We start from the raw sequence: 25,694 nt of genomic DNA, 5'->3' as shown, positions 1-25,694 counted from the left end.
GATTCTACAGGCCCGCATGATTCTCCAGCTCTTTGGGCAGAATTCACTTGGGCTGAATTTGGTGCAGGTATGTTTGACCATGGCTCTGGTGCAGTGGATCTTGCTGTGGGTCAAGGGAATAGCTGTTTAAGAGAGTTTCCCCCAAAGTCCATCAAGGTACCCCCCCTCCCCACATGCAAATCCTGACGCACCCACCCAAACCCCCATAAGAGATCCCCACCTGTGGATACCCATTAGAGACCCCCACCCGAATGTCACCATAAGAAAGACCCCTACCAGAAAGCCCCCCCATGAGAGACCCCCATTACAGAGACCACCATCAGAAACACCCCCCATAAGAGAGGCCCCCATCAAAGACCAGTACAGAGACCCTTGCCTGAAAGCTGTCCAGAATGATAGACCACATCAAAGGCAACTAAGTGCTTCCTACACAGAAAGAGGAAGTGAGAGCACTTAACTGCTTTGGATGTGGTCCAATTACTGTCAATCATCGCCAGATGTTTAGAAACATTGTGGTTAGTTTCACAGCTGAGGTCCATTCTAGCTGGAAGGGAAATTAAATTAAACAATCCAGACAACTGGCTGTGAAAAAGCTGTCAATCACAGCCTATTAAAACCAATTCCTATTGAAAGCCTTGCAGAAAAAGATCTGAGGGGGTTTAAACCCAGCTGATGTGCTTTTTGCTTTCTAATATATAGCAATGAGCATATTGTACCCTGCTGCATGCCCCTCACCACAAGACATGAAAGGAAAAGGCTGCTCATTCAAAACCTCGCACTGCCTCCCAGACATCCAGGCCAAGAAGGTACATCCCAAGCAAAGGGCAGTGACAGAACGCTGCCCTCAGTACAAGACATGGCTTGGCATTGTACACTCGTATGCAGGAGCCAGTAAACCAAGGATACCTACACCATACCAAGACTCGCTACACAACCAACTTACTTCTCTTCAGCCACATTATGGGGAAGGGTGCCCTACTCCACCACCCAATATAACCTCCAGCCCTGTTGACACTGGAAGGTTTACACCATCCTCCACTGAGATAACCCCACCAACGAGCAGAAAAATTGTCAAAATACTTAGAATGGGTACTATTCTCGCCTGCTCGCACCCCCTCCCCCCCCCCCCCCCCCGGACACGGTAGGGAACACCTCGAGGTACATCACATCGTCTGTATCAGCGACCGACTCACCCAAGCAAGTAACCCCATGAAAAGAGGAACACCAGGATTAACTAAATAACATCAGACCAGGCCCAGTGCTGTACATCGCAAAAAGGACACCAAGGCTGAACAGCAAAACCTCACCTGAAACAGGACACTCTCCCTTTTAATGTAAAAAAAACTTTATTTTTATTAGAAAAGAAAACAATGAAATACACCTGATGATTCTAACAGTTGACCTATTGCCAGGATTCTTAACTGGAACAAGGGAATAACCGACTCAAGTCACTATTGAGATCACTACTTCATAAGCACCCCAAGGAAGCAGTTTTATATGTGGATAGATTATGTTTTCTCCACTAAGTATAAACACACGCACCATAGACGAGGCAAGTTGCTGTTTCATGAAGAATCCACAGCTTGTAACATCTCAAGAGAATTAAGCAATGTTTGACATGGTTTGGCAGAACAACCTGTTCAGTTTGTACCAGTGGAGCCAAAACCACCTGAACCTCGTTCGGGTTAGGTGGAGGTTATGTTGAGTAGTGGAGTAGGTCATCCTTCCCCAGGTTGTCTCCTTTTGGGGCTCCAGGTCTGCTCCTCTTCTCGTGATAGGGTTCCACTGGGGAGGTAGTAACCTGTGGGCTTCAAGGCCCGAGTGAGAGTTTGAGTGCTGTAGATCAGCACTGTTGGAGATTTTCTTTGGTTGGAGGATAGGTTGAGTGGAGGAGTTTGGCACCCTCTTCCAAGTTGTCTCAGGGACTTCGAGATTGCTGTCCTCCTTGAGGCCTGTGCCGCCAAAGGGAGAGTGTCCTGCCCCTCCCCTCTCTCTCCCTCCCGGGACCATGCCGTGTTCTGAAGCCTCCAGCCCCGCCGCGGCCCCGGGCCGAGAAGCCGCGGCTCCGCTTCGCCCGGCTGAGTGAAAACGCGCGAACACCGACCCGGGGCTCGGAGCGGGTGGCCGGCTTCGACCGTTACAGCGCCTACAACTATGTGGTCCCCGCACAGGATAAAGTTATTGTGAAGACCGACATTCAGATTGCAGTTCCCTCTGGATTCTACAGCTGAGTGGCTCCAAGATCTGAATTGGCAGCAAAATACTTCATTGATGTCGGAGCTGGTGTTATTGATGAGGTTACAGAGGAAATGTTGGTGTGATTCTCTTTAACTTTGGCAAGGAACCGTTTGAAGTTAAAAAGGGCGATCGAATAGCGCAACTGATCTGTGAACGTATCTGCTACCCCCTATCGAATCAAGTGACCACTGACTCTACCCATGCATAGAACCCCTACAATGCAGGAGCCCAATTGAGACTGCACCAACCCTCTGAAAGAGCACCCTACCAGGTCCACTCTATCATCCTAGCCACGTAACCTAACCTGCACATCTTTGGACTGTGGGAGGAAACCGGAGAACCCAGAGGAAACCCATGCAAGATATGCGGTGAACATGCCAACTCCACACAGTCACCCAAGGCTGGAATCGAATCCGGGACCCTGCCATTGTGAGGCAGCAGTGCTGATCACTGTGCCAACGTGCAGCCAAGTAAATATTGAAGACCAACCCATGGAAGACTTGCCAATTAAAATATTAACCAACCACACCCAGGCATGCACCATTATACATTTCCCCTGACTGCAACAACACCAGAGACGCCAACCACAAAGAAGAATCATAACAAACCCAGTCTTTACTAGCATTCATGATCTGTCCAGACGTTTATAGGAGATAAGCAATGATTCCATAATCCTAAATTAACATAGAAAGAAAACACATGGTTCTAACTGGGGGCTTTCCTCACCCACAATGAGGATTTACATGGCCATACCACCCATCGCCATACCAAACTATCCTCTCGTCACTAATGTGGCGCTACTCATCCTCTCCATGAATTAAGTGACGGGTACCAAAAACATACGCCTGCTTTGTAAATGCAAGGATTAAAGAACATAAAAAAAACAAAACTAGGTAAATACTGAAATCTCATGTCACCGTAACAGTATAACAGGCAGCAACTGCCTCGGTGCTCATTTATCGTACATCCTTGTGAGGTTAGGTGGATTGGCTATGCTAAAATTAGCCCTTAGTATCCAAAGATATGCAGGTTAGATGGCTTGGCAATGCTAAATTGTTCCTTAGCGTCCAAAGATGTGGTCAGGTGGATTGGCCATCCTAAATTGCCCCTCAGTGTCCAAATAGGTTGTTAGGTTGAATTACAGGTGGGGTTATGGGGATAGGGTGGGGCGAACAAGCCGAGGTAGCCTTCCAGAGGGTGGGCGCAGACCTGATGGGCCAAATGGCCTCCTTCTTCACTGTAGGGATTCAATAGACTTCGGGGAGATGTAAGACACAAGGTGGAGAGTTTTGGATAACCTCAGGTCCTGGGGATTTAAAAAAATAAATTTAGAATACCCAATTATTTTTTTCAATTAAGAGGCAACCCACGCAGACAGGGAGAAAATGTGCAAACTCCATACAGACCAAGCCCTGGGTTTTTTTGAATTTTAGACCCTTAAGTTTTTAATAGTTTTTCTCTGCTGCTACTAATTACTTTAAGTTTCTTGCTCTTGTTAGCCCCTTGTTACACTCTATTTATCGCATGAATTTTGTGCCTTCCACTGTGAAGACAGAAACCAAATATTTGTTCAGTGTCTCGACCATTTCTTCACTCCCCATAATTTTCCCTAACTTTGCCTCTTAAGGACCAACTCTTACTTTAGCTACTCTCTTTCTTTTTATGTATTTGGAAAGGTTCTTAATTTGTTTTGATATTTCCCGACTAGATTACTCTCATACACTATTTTTCCGTATCAATTTTCTGATGGCCTTTTAGAGGTTTCTAAACACTCCAGGATCCTCAGGCTCAGTAGTAATTGTTGCAACATGGTAAGCCTCTTCTTTTAACCTAGTACAATTCACAATTTCCTCAGTAAACCATGGATGGATGTTTTTTGTTTATTTTGCTTCTTCGTGGGTGTAATTTTGTTTTACATTTTGGATTGTTTCTTTAAATGAATCCGACTGTTTATTCATCCCCATACCTTTTAGTCTATTTAACCAATCCACCTGAGTCACCTCTCCCCTCATACTGTTTTGACAAACAGTCATCCAGATCCGAAACATCAGCTCTCTCATCTATGCACAGATACTGTCAGACCTGCTGTGATTGCCTGGTAATTTCTGTTTTTGCTCCCCTCATACCGATGTAATTGGCTTTAGGTTTTCCAAATTGAGTGTTTTTTAAAAAAAAACATCTTATCCCCATTACCCACACCTGCTTTACCATCCATCCCTCACACTCTTCACCTTCCTTCCCTCGCACACCCTTCGCCCTCCTTCCCTCACATCTCCTTTGCCCTCCATCCCTTACATACCCTTAATCATCCTTTTCACACGCCTTTCACCCTCCTTCCCTCCCACCCCTTAACCCTCCTTCCCTCACACCCCCCTTCCCTCTTGGGAAGGAGAGGGGAGGCCTGGGGGGAGGGGGCGGAGGCGATGCCAGGGATCAGCAATCCGACATCACCATTCTGACATACAGCCCACACATATTTAAATTCGGACACTGACTTCCATTTGGAAATTCGAACACTCCAATCTTTTATTCATTTCACATTCTTACAGCTTCAGATGTAAAGTTTGACAGCACACTGGTCTCGCTCCACAGAGAATTGACAGAAACTGAAACCAGCCTCCCCCCAATTTTTAATATTTTTAAATAAAAAACAAAATGTTTTCACTTGAGTTTAAAAGGAACCAAGACTCTTCACAAACATTTTAGGATCGAACTGCAACAGGTTTTAGCTAAATTGGTTACAAATGCACATGGAATATAACCAGCTCCAGAGTGGGCAGAACACAAATTGATCAGGCTGAACATAACAGGAGGAATTCGGAAGCAGTTGGTGTGCATGTTTAATCCAGAATTGACCCCGACTCCCAAGACCCACGAGGATCAGTTCTGCATTTTGCACCGGTGTAGAATCGGCTTGGTGGGATCACCCACATCGAGTCGACTGGAATCCCCTGGGATTAGAGCCAGTCCAACATTTCAAAGAAAGCTTATGCTCACGATCGGTCTCAAAGGGCATCGAGAGTGAACTGGGTGATGGCAGTCGAAAGGTTGTGGGTTCAAGCCCCCATTCCGGAGGTCTCGAACCTGTAATCAGAACACTTAGGTGCAGTGACGAGGGAGTGTTGCAGTGTTAAAGAAGCCTGTCCCGTTGATGTGAACAATTTCAGACCATCTAAAGAGGAACAGTACTGGAAGACGATCCTTCCTCAATCAACACCATCAAAACAGACAGACATTTATTTAACTGCTGCCGTTTGGACCTAGCTGTTTTTTAAAAATAAAAACTTAAATTGGTCCTTGCATTGATTAAAGTCTGGGAAAATGAAGATTCACTAAGATCACAGGTTTCAATTGCCTCAAAGTGTGGGGTTTAACTGTCTCAGCCAATATTTGGTGCTATCAATAAACAAGCTGAGACGAGGCAACTATGTAAACACTAATGGTTGAAATTTCTGGTCAATTTCTTCAGCTGCTTTTCCGCAAAGCAGATTTGCGTTTGGTGATGGGCAGCTGGGCATCATTTTCAACTGCCTGCTCCTCGGAGTCCTCGCCAACCTTCTCCTCAGACACCTCACCCTCAATGCCTTGCTCCATCTGCTCCTCTGGCAGGTTAGCCGACTGATCGGTGCCTGGCACTGGCTTGTCCGCCGGCACTGGCTCATCCCGGACCAGAATCACCTGCTCGGTGATGTCCCCGTGGTCTCGTGCCACCAGATGTCCCACTTCGTGGAGTACTGGCTGGTGACTGGTGCGCTCTCCTGTGACCGAATCCTGTTTTGGAAGCAAAGAACAGCGTCACCAAGTTGTGAAAGTCAACTCCCTGCTCCCCGATCGTAACTCAAGTGCCACCCGCAGTCCCTGGGCACATCCCAGGCAACAAACTCTTCCCCCCCCCCCGCCCCAGGAAATAACCCAGGCAACATCCCAGTACGGAAGGTATAAAGTTGCCCCAGACTGAGCTGCGAAAGCACAAGGGGGTCAAACAGTATTTCCTAGAGGTGCACTAAAACAAAGCAGACTGAGCTGCCCTTTTGATAAGACTGCGGTCTGCATCCCTGGAATCAAGCTGACCATCATTGTCTGCCTGTGCTGGAATGTGCTAAAATTATTTCATGGGAAGTGGACATCACTGGCAAAGCCATTAGTTTCCCACCCTAGTTGACCTTGAACTGAGTGGTTCACGCGGCTATTTCAGAGGAATATTTTAGAGTCAACCACATTGCTGTATGACTGGAGTCACATTCGGCCAGAATGGCCCAGGACAGCAGATTTCACTAAAGGGACATTAGTGAACCAGATGGGACCATTGATAATGGTTTTATGGTGATTACACTTTTAGTTTCAGATTAAAAAAAAATTTAATTCATGTTTCACCAGCTGCCATGGTAGGATTTAAACCTGGGACCCCAGAGCATTGCAGTGGGTCTCTGGATTACTTGTCATGTGACAATACCACACAACCACCTTTCCTAAGTGCTGTTATCTGAACTACAATCTGTCCTTCACGTACAGTATCCATGATGACCATCCCGTGGGATGTCTCATCCAAAGCCATCGGTCCTTCCTCCTCGTCCTTCACATTGATGATGATTGTCGGGTTCTCGGTCTCTCTGCTAACAGCTAGATCTGAAACACTGCAGCTGACGTCCATTGGTTCATCCTTTTGTGCTATCGCAGAGGTTGTGATTATTTGACTTGGGACTGCCTGGCTGAGGGAGGTCAAAATGGCCTGGGTGGGAGACTTGGAGACAGCTTGGCTTAGGGGGGCTGAAATAGACTGGGTGGGAGACTTAGAAGCAGACTGGCTGGAGGTCCCTGGGGAAATTAGGCTCGGGGGGGCCGGCACAGTCTGGAGAGGGGGAGCCGGTACCGTCTGGAGAGGGGGGGCAGGGACTGTCTGGAGAGGTGGGGCAGGGACCGTCTGGAGAGGTGGGGCAGGGACCGTCTGGAGAGGTGGGGCAGGGACCGTCTGGAGAGGTGGGGCAGGGACAGTCTGGAGAGGGGGGGCTGGAACAGTCTGGAGAGGGGGGGCCGGGACAGCCTGGAGAGGGGGGGCTGGGACAGTGTGAAGTGGGGGGGCCGGGACAGTCTGGAAAGGGGGTTCTGGGACAGTCCGGAGAGGTGATTCTGTGACAGTCCTGAGAGGGGGGGCTGGGACAGTCTGAGAAGCCAGCTGCTGCTGTTGTTTGAGTTTCTGTTCCTCCTCCAGTTTTCTCTTCAAGGCCTTCTCTTGTGCTAGGCGCATGGTGATCAGATCCTTCTGTGTATGAACAATGGTCAGATGCTGCACTTCCTCCTGTAACACAGCAAGTAAAAGCCCAAAATCAGGACATTCATGAATCAATTGGGTTTTAACGACAATGAGGAAAATGTCACTATTTTATTTCCTGCCTTCAACACACAATAGTTCAGGTCTTTTTCAATTCATAACTTGTCATAGTGAGGTTTTAACTCAACCTCTGGGCCACACTATATGTTGTCCTGGCTTAATGTAGGACACACTGTGTCAGATGCTTCGGAGTTCAATTCCCACCCCAGAGACTAGAGCATAAAATCTTAACTGACCTTCAGTGCAGTACTGATGGAATGCTACACAGCCAGAGGCACTGTCCTTCAATGAGACATTATATATAGACACATTAGTCGATGATAACTGCAACTGCACTCCAGAAGTAATTCACTAGTTGTGAAATATATTTGGCTGTCTTGAGAAAATAATATGGTCAAAATTAAAAGTTCTTCAACAACCAGAATGGAACATTCCAGCTTCTCACACTGCCGAGTGTGAAATCTTAACTGCCCCTCACGCCCAGAGCGTGAAGTATCACAGTCCCTCATACACAACGCATGAAAACTCTGAATCTGATGGCATGTAAAAAATGTTACAGCCTCTTGTACGCCTCACCGCGTCAGGGACCCGGGTTCAATTCCAGCCTTGGGCGACTGTGTGGAATTTGCACATTCTCTCAGGGTCTGCATGGGTTTCCTCTGGGTGCCCCATTTTCCTCCCACAGTCCAAAGATGTGCAGGTATGGGGAACTGGCCATGATAAATTGCCCCTTGGTGTCCAAAAAAGATTAGGTGGGGTGATGGGCCCAGATAGGGTGCTTTTTCAGAGGGTCAGGGCAGACTCGATGGGCTTAATGGCCTCCTCCTCCACTGTAGGGATTCTGTAAGTGTGAAACGTGTTGCCAGAAACATTAACTGATAAATAACCATTTAAAATTAGGTGGAATTAAAAGAGCAGCAGAAGTGGCTGAATTTGTAAACGTTAGTTGTGACTGAATTATTTTGAAAAGAATAATTCAGTCTAAACCGCATCACAGAACAAACTGAAGGAAGTGTTTTTGTCTCGGACTCCAATTCTTTCCATGACCAGGGACCTTTGAGTAGGTGGCCTTGTGACACACTGGGTAGCGACCCTGCCTCTGAGTCAGACCTGCCGGCCAAGAATGTTGTGTACATAACGCGGCCAAAGACAGAGCATCAACATATAAATCCTTCTAACACACACCAATGGCAAGCAGGAGAGATTCCTGGTCAGCATGTGATGGAAAGCGGTGCCACTACCGTCACTATCCTTAGTAGGGGTGGATTTGTGACCTGCCGCCTTGCCCTACCCCTGGGGAAGATAACTGTCCTGTGGGTTAGATCTCAAGATGATGATGATAATAATGGATACCCAACTCTGCTCAGCCTATTTCCGTAGTCACCCTTTCAAAGTAACCGCACTGGTATTCAATTTCCAACTATTTCAACAAACACTGACCCTCAGCCATCTTGTCTGAAACTTTGGAAAAATTATAAAATACCAAGGGATTCAAGTGCCATACTGTCCCTACATTCCGTCTGAACAGCGCATTACTATTCATGGGAATTGACAAATTTAGGATGATATATCCAGTTTCATTTAATTATTTTAGGAAAGTTAGGCCAAGTTAATAAATCTTTGTCCAGCACATACCTCATTCATTGGCTTAGGCTCCATTGTCTCCATGTCTGGCTTTGAGTTGACCTCCAGCACAGTCATTATCGACTTCGGAATGTGATTTTGCTGGAAATGAAGGATAAAAGGAGTGAAAAGTGGCTTCTTCAACAGCAGCAGCCTGTGTAACCGACAAACACTGCCACCGAAACCTGGGGCTTGTCCCTAGCAGCTGATCAGTTCAAATTGGCAGCAGTGATATCATTGGTCTTGTGTTTCTGCCTATCCTCCATGTTACTCAACAATTAGACCCCCGTCCTGACCATATTTGCTGAATCTCTGTCTACAATGAAGTTTGTTAACGCAAGCACTCCCCCACTGCATCAACCAGTTTGCTCCTCCCCAACCAAAGAAAGACCCGGCCCCGCCCCAGGAAAACTCTCAACCTGCAAACTCGAATCATTCACTTCTAAATGAACCAGCTAGGGGGTGGGAGAACCCCATAGATTACATGCCCCAAGGAATGCATTCATTCACCTAAGCCCTCCTTACTCCAGGGCATTACACTATTTCAGAGTTCCTCTGCGAAGCACCGAGAGGGTTTTCATGTTCAGATTTCTCTACCAAATATGTATTGTTTAATGCATTGAAGAGTAACTTAGGTGCGGAAAAAGAGACAGGGTAAAGGCTGTTTTTGGAATTGGCCCTTTGTAGGTGGTGATGAAATCTGGGTTCTGTGCTGTGATTCATTAGCCTGTACATTTCAGTAAGATTACTGTGGTTTTCTAATGATGCCACACTGGAGGATGAAGCAAACGCCTCAAAATATTCAGATCTCCAAGATGCAGCAACGGGTCAAGGCTTAGAGAGCACCACCCTATCAATGTCTATCACCGAGGGGGCAAGGGCACTTGCTCACTTTCTCTTCCCGCTCTCTCACCATCCTGACTTGGAAATACATTGCCATTGATTTACATCGCGGCGAGGTCAAAATCCTAACAGCACTGCAGGAGCACCTTCGACACACGGAGTGCCGTAGTTTGAAGCAACGGCTCACCAATATCTTCTCAGGAGCAATGAGGGATGAGCAGCGAATGCTAGCCTCAGCCTCCATTCTAAGAGTGAATAATTGGAAAATCACCCAGAAAAAATACAAGCGGTTGCAACATTAAAATATTAGTGAAGAGTGGGTGTGGGAGCAGATAGGTGGCAAGTGCACTTCCAGAAATTGAATATATAATTGGTCTTTAACCCAGTTAGTTGATCCTGTGTTATGAAGGAGCTGCCAACCACACTTGATGCAACTCTTTTGGAGTTGTTGACTAATCATAGCAACTAATTAATCCAAACTGAATCCAAACATGACATGAAGTAAACCGCAGCAATAGACTGCTTAAGTCTAAAATCACAGTTTCTCTTCCAAGCACACTACCCCACCACAGATCACATCTCAAATTGTTCAAGTGCCAGTCAATGAAATAGGAATAGCACATTTTAGGAAAACAAGAGGAAGAGGAATTATTCCCTGCACAGTACAGAGCAGAGAGAGATGCAAGGGTGCAGGTACATCAATCTTTAAAGTGAGGAGTAAATCCATGGTAAATGTCACTCTGGATTTTATGCATAGAGAGTTCCAAATATAAAAACAAGGGAGTTATTCTGAATGTGCAGAAGGGTATTGGTTCAGTTATTGCATATTAGTCTGGGTATAACATTATAGGAAGGATACTGCCTTGAAAAATAATGTTGTTTATCCCACTTGTAAGAGGCAAGTCTTGGTTGTGGGGCATGAAACTTTTAAAATGTTCACATTTTGAGAGGATAAATAGCAAGATATGGTTTGCATGCTTGGCAGACCAGTAACATGGCAGTATATTCTGAAGATTATGGATGGAAAACGAGACAGAAGTCAGAGACTATGTTTTTTAAAAAAAAAAAGGATTATTCAACTTGAAATGCTTTGGCCCAAGTGAGGAATTAGGTCAACTAAAAAAGGGAATTCTATTTTCTTCTTCTTCGAATTCTAAGGAATGTGGAAAGAACAGGGAAACAATTAGATAAATAGCTCCAAATGAAAAGCAAACGGCTATATGGGTGCGATCGGCCAACTGTGCTGCAACTTCTATGACCTAATTCAAGCTGCAATGGAGAATTGGTCCTCAGATGGCATTGCCAACGGCTCCGTGCAGAAGGCAGCAAACGCCCTTGAGAGGGTGCAGAACAGATTTACCAGAATAGTTCCACGGATGAGGGGATTTTAGCTACAAGGTTAAGGTTGGAGAAGTTGGGGGTTGTTATCTTTGGAGCAAAGTAGGTTCAGAGGTGAACAAGATTATGACAGCTTTGGGTAAGATTGACAAGGAAAAGTTGCTCCCATTAACTGATGGTACAAGGATGAGTGGGGACACAGATTTAAGGTTTTGTGCAAGAAATACAGGGATGAGGCGAGAAACATTTTATTAAAAAATGCAATGTATAGCAATGGCCTGGAACCCAAAACCAAGAGGGTGGAGGACGAAGAGAGAATCAATAATACTAAAAGTGAATTGGATGGAGAGGGGAAAGCATCTGCAGGGCAATGGGACTGACTGGATTGCTCAATAGAGAGCCAGCACAGACTTGGGTAGGCCAGATAGCTGCCTTTTGTGTTGTAATGGCTATAACCATCAACGGGGATGCAATGTGACATTCCAAGACATCACTGTTGAATGGACAGGGGAAACCTGATGGTGAATACTGTAGACAGGTGAGAACTTGATTAAGCAGGAAGGATGTACATTCTGCCCACAGCAACCACATACCTGGTGTGGTGTGAAAGATCTCACATGCGTCAAGAGTGGTTCACGGAGCTCCGGACATTTCTCAAAAACATTAGCGAGTTGAGTGGGTGGGAGTTGCAGCAGCACCTGGAAGGACTGAGGTTTTGTTCGCTGGCAGCATTTAATGAAGCCTTCCCATACCTTGGGATATTTCCAAACCTGCAGCACCATAATCAAGAGAACCTTGTTATAGAGAGGCCCGTGAAGAGACAGCACCAGAAACATTGGAAATTATAATCAGAGTTTGCTAAATTGTACTGTTACCTTATCAGCTAGCTCACCAACGAGCCAGAAAAGTTATCAGGTTACATGCAGAGTGAGAATCGCTCTAACCCACCACATCAAATGCTCCAAGGTTACATAGGTTGGATACAAAGTACATCCCTTGCGTACTTCCCCAAACACTGCCAGAGATGCAGCACAGGCTAGATTGCAAGTAAAACGGTCTATACATTGGGCTATCAAACATTCCCAGGGCACGTTAATCTAAGTCTTGGTCCCAGAGATGATAGCAGAGAGTACTACCCAATGCCTTTTTATGCAGTCCTCGCTGATAATTCTTACCTAGACATCCTGCCACCATTCTAACTTGGAAACATTTTGATGCTTCTTCACTGTTGCTGGGTCAGATGCCCTACGTAACAACACTGTGGGAGTGATTTCACTACACTGACATCAGAGGTTCAGGAAGAATACTCACTAGCATTGTTGAAAGCGCAGTGAAACACTGGCCCGACCAGTGACTCTCGTATTCTGAGACTAAACGAACAATACTTTCACATGGTGACACTTCGTCACAAGAGACAATTGACTAACTCTTCCGTCAATCTTAACTTGAAACTGTGCTGCTGTGACTTGGATTGATTTTGCGTTCATAACATGTCTGATGTAACTATCTTCCATTCACTACACTTTTTTGGAAGTGGTACTGTAATTCATAAATACTCTCTTTATACAGACCCAGCTTGCTGTGGTTTGTAGAGTCTCTGGTTAAATAGACTGCTTGCTGTGTGCCCTGCCACAAGTCCTGTCACCCACCCGCCCCCACCCAGCTCCAACTCATTGATCGACATATTCACTCCATTTAGAAACAGGACATTCAGCATCACTGCCACATAGCTTTCTTTCCTTCTCATTACCTGTTTCATTATGAGTCGGGACAGGATGTTCATGACAAAACCCCCAAGCCGAGGGTACATCGTAAGCGACTGAATCACTGTCCGCATCAGCAGCATGGGGAGCGGACTCTGCTCCATCAGCTGCTGCATCACAACAGCAAGGACCTCCGATGTGTACACATTCCTCTCCGCGAAGCACAGGTTTGTAGCTTTAAAAAAAAAATGCCAGCCAGTCAGATCAACTTCAAGGAACCAATGTTTCAACAAGGCGCATTTAATCTGCACCTTTTATCATAATAAAGCAACTCAAAGTGCTTCACAGAACTTGAGACCGAACCATGGTAAGGAGATATTACCCTAGGCAACTAAATGCTTGGTTAAAGATTTGAGGAAGCGTCTTAAAAGGAGGACAGAGAGGCAGGAGAATTTGTGGGGAGAATTCAAAAATGTCAACATACCATTGAAGCCACATTTATCGATCTAATGCAAACTCATTGAAACGCTTTGAAATACTAAGGAAGGACATGGTAAGCTATTAGATAAATTTAAGCCCCATAAGAGGAGAAGTGGGTCCAATTGGATAGTCTTCCCAAAGAGCTGGTACAGGCATGATGAACCAAATGGATTCCTCCTCATTCCACAATCTTCAGAGTAGCCCCTCCCCCACCCACGAAGAAGCGGTCATCTGCTTAAGCTGCATGGAACACAACCTGTCCAACTCTCTGCTCAACTGGCTAGCAACTTGAAATGCAGAATGTTCTTTGAAATACAATAAAAGCATTCAACCGATCACATAGATGAGGTGGCCGTTGATTTTCATAAAGGTCTGCTGACTGCCCATAAAAGCCAAATCTGTCAAAATCTCAACCTGTGCTCCTCCACATTTACATCAAAGAGAAACATTGTCACCCAATTTGAGATTTCTCTCAGATCTCCAACCTCTCACACACACTTACTCCCATGAACAAATGTTCTGATTTTCAACCCATCCTGAAGATACCAGGTGCTCTTTCTTGTGTGGAATTCAAGACCTGCCCATCCCCATCCCAAGCTTGCTCTTCCCCTCCCCTGTGGAGTTCCACCCTCCATCTCAGAATTGTTCCTCCTACAATTCTCAGACTTTGAAAAGCCAATCTAACAACCACCCCTCTGATTAACGTTTCCTCCCATGTCCACATCCAACCCAGTGGGCCTTGAACCACCAATACAGGCCTCCCAGATTCCTTCCTGGGGGCTCTGCAGTCAGAGCCGTGGGGTTGAGGAGTGTGTGTGTGTGGGGGGGGGGGGGGGGGGGGGGGAGGATGTGAGGGAGGTTGGTTACTGTAGATATCTGTTACCTTTAATTATTGACTTCATGTCACATTTTGTTGAGTCAATATTGTGCAGCGCTATCAGCAGGTCACCTGGGGTCAGAGGTGAAATTGCCGCCGACACACCCTCACCTACTGAGAGAAAATAAATATCTCATTGCAAGTATGCCCAGTTTTTGAAATACTGAAATAATGAGAACCTCCCTCCCAGTAACATCCCATTATCGCCACCAGGTAGTATTCTCCTGTGGCCACCTGCAAATCCATTGTAAATGGCACCACAACTCACCGTGTGTGGTCCCCAGGAGCCGGTTAAAAACCTCCTTCACCACAATGGGATTGAGTTTAATCAATTTGGGCAGTGCCTGGATTACCTCTTTCTGTGGAAGAGAGTCAAGATGCTAATTAACCTGAAGTTTAAACATTATACAGGAGCACAATGAAAGAAAGTTTACATTGCAGCCCTGCTGCTCCATCAGTTTTATATAAAGAGGGACTTTGCCTTTCCTCCCACTGTTTTGTTGAGGGGTTGCAAGTGGAGTAAGCTTACTTCAGCCTCTGCTTAAAAGTTTAGTGGCTACATACATCACCCAGTGTGGTGCTTCACCACATAAACCAAGGAGGGCCAGGTCCCAGTTTATCAAAATAATTATTTCCAGTCAGGTAGTAGCAGGCCCTGCCAGTTTGACCATGCCATTGGGTTAAGGAGTTGGGTCATATCAACCAGGATTCCTTCCCTTGATCAGCACCAGGTGCCTCCTGTTTGAAAGATGCGTGCGAGGACAGGATCAGGCTCATGGTGTGAGATTCTCCACCTCTTCCTTCCCCTCACTGCCCCTGCTGTTGGCGTTATTTTGCACCCCACACCAGCCAAAGAAGCTAAGTTGCCCCATCACAAAGTCAGGGACTGGAATCTCATTCAGCCCCATCATACCGAGTCTAGAACAGGAATCACCCCCCAATCCTTTCACACTTTGTCAGGTGTGGAAATTTTCCCTCCTCACAACCTGTCAGTGTCAGGGATGGGATTCTCCCCCCTCCCCATCGCATCTCCCCTCACACCCTCCTCCCTCCACACACAACCACTCCATATCCCACCATGGGCCAGAGTCTTTCCCCCACCCAACATCTAATTTCTCCTCGCTACCCAACTCCCCTTGACCATAGCCCATCAGATACAACTCCCCTCTCCTACTCCTGACCACCCCTTCCCTCAACATGATGACATCAGCAGCAGATATTACCACAATGACATGATTCATTACCTTCTCAAGGCCGTTAAGCACGGGGATCAGGAAGCGGACGTCTGGGACCCTCTTATGGTAGAGATCACGGACTCGTTTTACCAGCTCGGGTGATGGAGGAACTGGAAACACAGCGGCATTATTTGATAACAGGCGGGGCTCTTAAAGCAGAATTTTAACCAATGGCTATTCGCAACTCAGACACTGAAGCAGTCCACTGCAAGTGCATTAAAACCTGGACTGACTTGGGCTGACAAGTGGCAAGTAACATTTGCAACGCACAAGTGCCAGGCAATGACCATCTCCAATAAGGGAAAATCAAACGATCGCCCCTTGACATTCATTGGCATTACCATTACTGAAACCCTCACAATCAACATCCTGGGGGGTTACCATTGACCAGAAACTGAACTGGACTAGCCACATAAAAACTGTGGCTACAAGAGCAGATCAGAGGCGAGAAATCTTGTGGTGAGTAACTTATCTCCCGACTCCCCAAAGTCTGTTCACAACCAACAAGGCACAAGTCAGGAGTGTGATGGAATACTCTCTACTTTCCTGGATGAGTGCAGCTCCAACAACACTAAAGAAGCTCAACACCATCCAGGACAAACTGCCCTGCTCGATCGGCACCGCTTCCATAAACATTTGCTCCCTCCACCACCAACGCAGTGGCAGCAGTGTGTACCACCTACAAGATACACTGCAGGAATTCACCAAGGCTCCTTCGGCAGCACCTTCCAAACTCAAGGCCGCTACCATCTAGAAGGACAAGGGCAGCAGACCCATGGGAACACCGCCACCGTTAACTTTCCCTCCAAGTCACTCACCATCCTGACTTGGAAATATATTGCTGCTCCTGCACTGTCGCTGGGTCCTGGAACTCCCTAACAGCACCGTGGGTATACTACAACAGATGAACTGTAGCAGTTCAAGGCGGCAGCTTACCACCATCTTCTCAAGGGGCATTAGGGATGGGCAACAATTGCTGGGCCTAGCCAGCGAAGCCCACATCCGGTAAAATTAATTTTAAAAAAGGACACGCATGTCGGAAGGGGAAAGAGTTCCTTTATGAGAATCCTGTTGCGCACTTGGGTACATTGCCTGATGGGGTTTAGGCAATGGGTCTGGTATCAGACAGATTCTCGGTGCTCTACAGCTCAAAATGTTCTCTGGACAGAAGGGAGATGACAGAATATTTCATCAGCGCATTGTTAAAACACGAGAGAGAAAAAGGGAGCTGCATCCTGTGGACAAGGTTTTTAAAACCAAAAGAGGTGGAGAGCAACATAAACCCCAAGATTACCTTTGTCCGTTAAGATGTGTAGGCAACGAGTCACAAGGGTTTCTGCTCCTTTTGGACAGTTCTCCACCAGCAGGAGAAGCTCAGGCGAGTTCATCCCCATCCCTCGGATCTGAAGTAACGCAAAACAGGTTACAGCGCAAACACACACCACATGGACACATGCTCTTCGCAAGACTTTTTCCTGCATCACACCATCAGCTCCACCACTGACTGCCAATCCTGCCGCATAACCCAATCCAGGAAACATGGGGCAGGACCAACAGGCAGGGATCAAGAGACTCAGGAAAGGGCCTGGCGAAACCTTCGGGCCAGCCATGCAACCCTCCCTAACAGCACTGTGTGCACCTACACCACATGGACTGCAGCGGTTCAAAAAGGCTCACCACCACCTTTGAGGGTAATTAGGGATGGGCAATAAATGCTGGCCTAGTCAGTGACGCCCACATCCTGTAAATGAATAAATAATTTAAAAAATAGTTCCACATATAAAAAGAATATGACGTCTTTCACAACCCGAGGACACCTCAAAGGTACTTGACAGCCAATTAAGGTGTTATGGGTTCAAATTCCACTCGAGAGACTGGAAAACAATTTCAGCTGTCAGAACTTCTTCATGTGGGAAATTTAAAAATGCTGCCAATTACTACACAGCCAGATCCAACAAACATCAACAAGATTACATTTTCTTTTAATAAATTCAAACAAAATTTTCAATATTACAAAAATAACCCCCAACACATCCCCTCCGGTCCCCTAACAAGGCTGAAGCCTTAGGTGGCACTAGAGACCTCTACCAAGCAAGAGTCGCCTCCGAGCGATTAGCAAGGTGAAGGCCAAGACATGTGCCTTCGTCCTCACCTGCAACACTGGCGAGTCTGACACCCAGTGCTGGCCACCTGCAACGCGATTTTAAGCAGATAATCAGTTTTAATGATGTCTATCAAGGTATAAATCCTTGCCAGGCCACTGAGGAGAACTCCCAGTTCTTTGAAATAGTGCCATGGAAACTTATGGCCATCTCGTGAGGGGCAGACAGTGCAGCACCTCCTCAGAACGGCACTGGGAATGTTGACCTAGTTTGTATGTTCAAGCATCTGGAGGGGGAAACTAAGCCAGCAATCTTGTAACTGAGAGATAAGAGTACTGCCCACTGAGCAACAGCTGACACCTCAGGGGCCTTGTACTCACCGGCTGCTCGATGACACGCAACACAGTGCGCTTAATATCAGCGATGGCCTCTGTGTAAACAGCAGCGAGTTCGTGAATGAGTTTGTGGTTCTGGGGAAGCAGCGCAAGGTACAGGTACAGACACTGTTTCACAGTTTCCTCCGTCCAAGGGGCTGCCACCTCTGTCAGTCAAAAGAATTACAAAGATATTCAACAGAGAAGTTACAGATTCTGTTCAGACATAGTCCAACCCAGGCAACTGATCCAGACCCTGCCTCGACACCCCTTCAACCCTGACAGCTGACCCACACACAACATTTAGACACTCTCACTCAGCTAGCTGACCTCCGCTTCTACAGATGGCACACCAACAACTCCCACTCATGGCACACGACAAAATAATTAAATCAAACCCAATTCTGTTCGCCAAAACCCTATCCAGAGAAACCAATGTCGAGATAGCCAATCCACACTCTGTCCATACTTAGCACACCCAGGCACCCACCTCACACCCAACCAGGCTGCTATACAATACGCCTGACAGACAATAGGCACAACCCCAAAAATCCCCATTCAGCGACCCTACATTCTGAAGGCTGCACATCTGCATAGTGAGCTCTTACCTGTGTCTTTGTCAGCACCAAAGAGGACGGAGGGCGGGTTGGGATGAACCAGAAGCTGCAAGTAATTCAGGGCAAACTTCTCGATATACTCACGAAGCTGCTCCTTGTCGTACATTCTTTTAACAAACATCAGCGCCTGCGAGCGAACCTGGTGATAAAAGGAACCGGACGGTGAGAATCTTGGTGGGAGGCGCCGAGTGCCTACTTTAGATGCCCACAACTTGTATTGCAGTGATTTTCCAATGGGTAAATGGACCGCCTGCCGTAATACAGAATCCTATAGATCAGGAGGGTCCCAGCTGCCATAAGACAGAGGAGCAGAATTTGGCCATTCTGCCCATCGAGTCTGCTCTGGCATTCAATCATGGCTGATATTTTCTCATCCCCATTCTCCTGCCTTCTCCCCATAACCCTTGATCCCCTTATTAATCAAGCACCTATCTCCGTCTTAAAGACACTGCCCGCTTGTGGCGCTGTCAATCTCTGGTGATGCAGCAGTTATGGCTACAACAGGGCTCTGCCTTCCTGGTTAGTGAGAAACAGATAGAAAGAGCATGCAATTACACTCTGCCTTTCACAACCTTCGGGATGTGCCAAAGCATTTTCAGAGCGGAGCCGCTGTTCTAATGCTGCAAAATATACTCAGCACGATCACACAAGCAGTATGGGGACAACAATAAGATAACTGGGTTGCTTTTTCAATGGCAGTTGTGGGATTAAATACTGGCCAGGCAATGCAAGAAAGACACCCTGCTTTTCTTCAAGGAAGTAGCATTGCATCTTTAGCATCCGTATCAAAGGAATGACAGGGCCTCAATTTAACTGACAGATGCACATCCGACAGTGCAACACTCCCACACTATTGCACTTTAGAATTAACTTGATTTTTGTCCTCAAAGCTCTGAATTGGGACCCGAAAAACAAAACCTTCTGATTCAGAGGCAAGCGTAAGCCACAGCTCTGGTGCAAATCAGGCCCGGGTTCTCTCATTCAAAGGTCCTGTATTAGTCAAATGGAGACAGTGCAACAGCCAAAGGGTGAACAACTGGCCTCAGTACTCTTTGGGTTAGGAAGAAGTACATTAGCCAAGATTTATGCTCCATTGTTCTCCCAATGCCAAGCGGTTTAGCTCAGTTGGCTACACAGCTGGTTTGTGATACACGGCGAGACCAGCAGCGCGGGTTCAATTTCTGTATCGGTTGAGGTTATCCATGAAGAACCCGCCTTCTCACCCTTGCCTGAGGTATGGTGATCCTCAGGTTAAATCACCACCAGCCAGCTCTCCCCCTCAAAGGGGAAAGCAGCCTATGGTCATCTGGGACTATTGAGGCTTTACCCTACCGATAAGTTCGCATAGGTGGTTATTGGGAGGGAGTCCATGGAACCTCCACCCAGCGAGAGACAGAGCATGAGGAGTGAAGTGTGGGAGAGAAAGGAGGGATAACAGATATGGAGATTAGTTTTGGAAGTGGGAAGGAGTCTCATCCAGGGAGATGGGGGCATTTTGTATCTTCACCTTATCCTTCTCGTGAGAGCTCAAATCAAGTAGCACGTGAAGGTACTGCAGCTGTTTTGAGGGTCGTTTGAAGATCAGATCCCGGACTGTTGACATTCCCAGGTAGATGCGAGTCTGCGAGAAAGACAAGACGTCAACATCAGAGCTCTTAATATAATATAGAAACAGAAAATGCTGGTCTGGCAGCATTTCTGGTGAGAGAAACCGAGTTAACATTGAGTTTGTATGACCGTTCTTCAGAGCTGAAGAGAGGGAGAAATGTGGTGAACTTTATTCTGTTTAATACCAGTGTGTTTAATGTGATTAAAGGATAAATTAAGCCAGACTGCACTGGAATGGATCCATGTCAATAGCGTGATGCATACCTCATCCTCACAATATCTGCGGATCACCTCTAACGCACTGTCAGTTATGGATGGAGCCTCCAGGACCAGCTTGGTAAACAGTCTAATAAAGAAAGATGCACAGTCAACAAAAATATCATTGATAAATTACAGCAGAAAAATCCCACTTGCAGGAACTGGAAGGATGCACCAATACTTGTTTCTTTCAAAGTGTCTGCTGGTGCACAAACAGCACAGGACCACAACACTGGTTAAAAGTATCTTGTATTGGCATAGCACAATTATCACAGTAAACTGGCCTCAAGACACTTCATGGGAGTAATATCCCAAAAGGTTTGATACCGAGTCACATAAGGGGATAAAGCTGACCCAAAGCTCGGTTGAGGGGCTAAATTTTGGGTTGTCCCAAAGAGGGGGGGGGGGGGGGGGGGGGGGGAAAGAACAGACAGAGAGATCCAGGAAGGGAATGCCAGACTTTAGGGCCCAGGGAGCTGAAGGCACGGCTGGTACGAGCTGTGATATGGGCAACAGTGTTATCGATGAGCTTAACTATTCAGAGGTGGGAGGCTAGCAAGGAGAGCATTAACTGTTCCCCTCCTACAAACTCACTGAACTGAGGGAAAATCAAGTACAACCCAACTTCCTAATCACCAAAATCATAATTTTTCTAAAGTTCACTTCCGAGTGAAGCCACGGGCTCTACTCAGGCCAGCATCCCCAGTTCTCATCTGGACAAAGGGCAGATTACTTCCATTGTCTATTTAAAACAGAGTGCCCAAAGGCTCACAGGATATAAGCAGTGTCTGCTGTACCCATGAGCCATACACACCACAAGGGCCCCGGAATCCATCCCCAATATCCATCAGCTTGACCAATGGAAAGCTTCGGGATAGCAATTGAACAGGACTGAACAGCGATACAGCCCACAACCTAATAACCCGCTGATGCTTGCTGTCCAGACTCAACCAAGAATGGTAACTTGAGCAAACACTACAGAACATTACCTCAGCACCTCAGGACTTGAGGAGCAGAGAAAGCGGAAAAAGCAACTAGCGGGTTTTTAGTACCAGACGATGAGTGGATTCCACCAATATAGTTACTGACCCGTCCTTTTGGTCTGGTTTCTCCTGCAGCCCCGACAGTAAGCTGGTCAGACACTCATCGTAGTTCTTCAGACTGCCACTGGGCCACTGACCGAGATACAGGTTGTACTCCTGGTACAGCCAGGCAAAAGCAAGGTCGACACGGCTCCGCATGTCCTCCAGGATAAAGTCCATCATCTTGCCTTTCATCTTCCCATCAAACTGCGTCACAAGGCGTGCCAGAATCTTCACACGAATCTGGATTCGAAAAGGTCAACACATTGCAAAGTAACAGTCATGCATCTGGCCGGGGTGGGGGGGGGGGGGGGGGGGGGGGGGGGTGGTGTAATTTATTGTCAAACTGAGTATTTCTAGCTAAACAACTGCTGCTGCCCATCACTCCCAATGTTGCAAGTTACCAGCCAAGTTATGTGGTCCAACAAGGCCAGCGATTTAGCAGGCAGGGTCCTCACTCTAGCCTCCTTGGGAGTGGTAAAGTCCATTAAAATGATGCTCTGTAGCTCCACCAGGGAGGCTGGTGGAATTTAAACTCATTGAATAAAAATCTGAAGCTAGTCTCAGCAATAGTGTCCGTGAAGCTATCTTTGAGGGTTGTGAAAATCCTAATGTCCCCTTTAGGGAAATAAATCTGCCGTCCTTATCGGGTCTGGCCTACATATGACTTCAGACCCACACCGATGTGGCTGACCCTCAACTGCCTCTTTAAAATGGCCCAGCAAGAAACTCAGTTCGAGGATAATAAAGGATAGGCAATGCTGCTCTTGCCCAATGAACCAATGCAATTCATGTGGTGTAGTCGCTCCCACATCCCATGAAATCATTATCATAAATTAAGTTTGGGGATCCGATGACCAGTGTACAAGTGAACTGTGCCTTTTGAATTGCACAGCCCAGAATAATCCCTGCAGTCTTATAGCCAGTGGTTCCAATTGTACATCCTAGTATAATTTAGTGGCTAGTCATATGAAAACATCTTGGATAAATAGGAACACACAGCAATAACATGTACCAGTACAGCAAACCGTTATTATTCCAAACAGTGTTGTAGTTTTTAACAAAGCAGACTTGGGGTATAACAGCAACAAAGTCTTTAATTGCTTTTTCACTCTTTCACAGGTTGTACAAGTTGCTGGCTAGGCCATAATATATTCTCCACCCCAAATCTCCCTTGAGAATATGGTGGTGAGCTGCATTCTTGAACCAATGTAATTCATGTGGTGTAGTCACTCCCACAGTGCTGTTTAGGGGCAGGAGTTCTAGGTTTTTGACCCAGCAACAGTGAAGGAATGGCAGATATATTTCAAGTCAGGATGGTGTGTGGCTTGGAGGGGAATTTGCAGGTGGTGGTGCCCCATTCACCTAATGCCCTTGTCCTTCCAGGTGGTAGAGGTTGTGTGTTTGGAAGGTGCTGTTGAAGGAGCCCTGGTGAATTCCTGCAGGGCATCCTGTAGATGGTAGACATGGCTGCCGCTGTGCGTGGGTGGTGGAGAGAGTGAATGCTGAAGTTGGTGGATGGGGTGCCAATCAAGTAGGCTGCTGTGTCTTGCATGGTGCCTAGGTTCTTAAGTGTTGTTGGAGCTGCATTCTTCCAGGCTATTGGAGAGTATTCTACCATAATCCTGAATTTCGTCTTGGAGTCAGAAGATGAGGTGCTCGCCACAGAATTCCTAGTCTCTGACCTGCACGCACTGTCACCGTATTTATATGGCTGGCCCAGTTTAGTTGCTGGAAAATGGTATCCCCCTCCATAATACAGATAGTGGGGGATTCAGGGATGGTAATGCCATTGAATGTTAAGGGGCGATGGTTGGCTTCTCTTTTATTGGATATGGTCATTGCTTGGCACTTGTTTGGCGCAAATCTTACTTGCTATGTATCAATCCAAGCCCGAGTGTTGTCCAGATCTGGCTTGATACGGAAGTCTACAATTGTTGCAATTACATAATCTTGCTAACTGTAAGACCACACTTAAGTACTGTGCACAGTTTTGGTCTCCCTGCCCACTGAAGGATATACTTCAAGAGGGAGTGCTTTGAAGAGAGAGGAGTAGCATGGGCCCAGATTCTGCAGTTTTGAAGAATGAGAGGCGATTTTATTGAATGGTATAAAATTCTTTGCTGGTTTGGTAGGTGTCAGCCTAGAGGCTGTTTTCATTGGCTGGAAAATTGAAAACTAGGGTGCAGTCTAAGGAGAAGGGGTCGATCATTTTGGACCCGAGGTGAGAAGAAACATCTTCATTCAGATGGCTGTGAATATTTGCAGTATTCTAGCTCAAAGGCAGAGGTGCTCAGTTGTTGAGTATATTCAATATTGGGAGCAATAGATTTTTGGACAGGATGGGGAAAAGTGGAATTAAGCCAATTTATTGACTGGCACAGTAGGCTCAAGAGGGATGCACGGTCTTGCTCTTCATCCTAACATTATCACCCCTTTCCCCAACAACACAGAAGCAGAAAGGGGCTGAGGCCACAAAGAGAAGAAATACACAGTACCGGTCCAGCTCCGCCTCGCGCCACTGCTTTCTCCGCTTTGAGGATGCGCTGCACAGCTCCAAGCTTCAGCTTGTCTATCTTATCCGCAGGCAGCTGCTGAACAACGTCTCCCAGTCGGAAAACCTTCTTCCGTCCACTCTGCCCTGGCCTGAAATCGACATATATCCAATCAGCTGGAAAGGTCCCATGCCCAGGTACTGGTGAAAACATACATAGAATTTACAGTGCAGAAAGAGGCCATTTGGCCCATTGAGTCTGCACCGACCCTTGGAACGACCACTCCACTTAAGCCCACATTTAACCCTATCCCCGTAACCCAGTAACCGCTCCTGGCCTTTTTGGACACTATGGGGCAATTTATCATGGCTAATCCACCGAACCTGCACATCTTGGACTGTGGTAGGAAACCGGAGCACCCGGATAAAATGCACAAAGACACAGGGAGAACGTGCAGACTCTGCACAGACAGTGTCCCAAGCTGGGAATCGAACCTGGGACCCTGCAGCCATGAAGCCACAGTGTTAAACACTGTGCTACCGTGCCGCATTAGGTAACTTGCCTAGCGATTGCAAAACGCTTCCGCTCACAGCGGAATCATGTTACTTAGGACAGTGTTCAGTTAGCTGATTTTTGCCAGAGCTGCAGGTGGCCTCAATGTCCCGTGACTCGTAACTGGGGAAAGAAAGTATGCCCCGATAACACTACCAATAGATTGGAGGCTCGCGGCTGAAGGCCATACCGATAGTATTACAAATGCACAAGAGCCTTCCAAGGCCTCGGCCTACCCTATCCTTAACTTCAGTCTTACAACTTTCAGAAATCTCTCTGCTCCACCTTGGATGGCCATCCTTTCAGTTGCCTGGAGTTTTCAGCTCTGATATTCCCTCCCTAAACCTCTTCCCCTCCAGGTTGCTCCTACCTCTTGGACCAAGCTTTTAGTCGCCTTGTCTGAGAGTCAAATGGTGCCTTATAACATTCTCCTGAAGCACCCCTGGGACGTTCCACTACTTTAAAAGGCGCTATCTAAAAGCATGCTATTGTTGGGCTTGTCTGTAGGACACATCCCAATTCATAGTCAAGTTCCTGCGCAACCCACTAGATTGAATGTCCACTTCTCAATTTGGCGCACTGACCACCTACCTTGGCTGGTTTGACTGCAAAATGGGTTCCACCCGACGCTTCGCTTGCATCTCCTCTTCCTTTGTGGGTTGTGTAAAAGGTGCTCCAAGAACAGAGATAGCTTGGCCTTGCCTCAGTGTGGAGTAGCGTCGTTTGATAACCAGCCCGTCACTTTTAACATCCTTCCCGTGTTTCAGGTCATCATCTGACTGGAGCTTCATCTGGTCAACTCCTGAGGGAAAAGCAAGCGGACAATGAGAACAGCCACCTCCTCGAATTCCAAATCCACCCGTAAAACTGTCACCTACCCGCCACAATGAATCCAGCCAGCGCTGCTACAAAATTCTGGCAGTTTCTACTGCTCGCCCAG

The 25,694-nt window shown here is 46.8% G+C and overlaps 1 protein-coding gene across 2 annotated transcripts in view; it reads right to left on the bottom strand.

The window, feature by feature from the left end:
- Nucleotides 1-4,733: 4,733 nt before the first annotated feature.
- Nucleotides 4,734-25,694, bottom strand: part of sympk (symplekin) — a 54,937-nt gene continuing 33,976 nt past the window's right edge. Inside the window, exons 11-26 of one of the 2 annotated variants that reach the window (XM_038785890.1) lie at nucleotides 25,346-25,556; nucleotides 24,206-24,353; nucleotides 21,715-21,950; nucleotides 20,632-20,713; nucleotides 20,267-20,380; nucleotides 18,751-18,898; nucleotides 18,149-18,309; nucleotides 16,961-17,069; nucleotides 15,676-15,776; nucleotides 14,700-14,790; nucleotides 14,438-14,545; nucleotides 13,122-13,309; nucleotides 11,965-12,141; nucleotides 9,203-9,292; nucleotides 6,749-7,534; nucleotides 4,734-6,009 (exon numbers count right to left, since the gene is read on the bottom strand). In XM_038785890.1, the coding sequence (XP_038641818.1) occupies nucleotides 5,704-6,009; nucleotides 6,749-7,534; nucleotides 9,203-9,292; nucleotides 11,965-12,141; nucleotides 13,122-13,309; nucleotides 14,438-14,545; nucleotides 14,700-14,790; nucleotides 15,676-15,776; nucleotides 16,961-17,069; nucleotides 18,149-18,309; nucleotides 18,751-18,898; nucleotides 20,267-20,380; nucleotides 20,632-20,713; nucleotides 21,715-21,950; nucleotides 24,206-24,353; nucleotides 25,346-25,556 (3,056 nt within the window). In that variant the 3' untranslated portion in view covers nucleotides 4,734-5,703. The remainder of the gene's footprint in view (nucleotides 6,010-6,748; nucleotides 7,535-9,202; nucleotides 9,293-11,964; nucleotides 12,142-13,121; nucleotides 13,310-14,437; nucleotides 14,546-14,699; nucleotides 14,791-15,675; nucleotides 15,777-16,960; nucleotides 17,070-18,148; nucleotides 18,310-18,750; nucleotides 18,899-20,266; nucleotides 20,381-20,631; nucleotides 20,714-21,714; nucleotides 21,951-24,205; nucleotides 24,354-25,345; nucleotides 25,557-25,694) is intronic. The other variant, XM_038785891.1, reaches the window with a different exon arrangement.

The sequence above is a fragment of the Scyliorhinus canicula genome, chromosome 27 (assembly GCF_902713615.1).
Source record: "Scyliorhinus canicula chromosome 27, sScyCan1.1, whole genome shotgun sequence".
Taxonomy (NCBI): Eukaryota; Metazoa; Chordata; class Chondrichthyes; order Carcharhiniformes; family Scyliorhinidae; genus Scyliorhinus; species Scyliorhinus canicula.
Note: the sequence above shows the minus strand (reverse complement) of the source record. Positions and strands in the feature narration are given on the sequence as shown.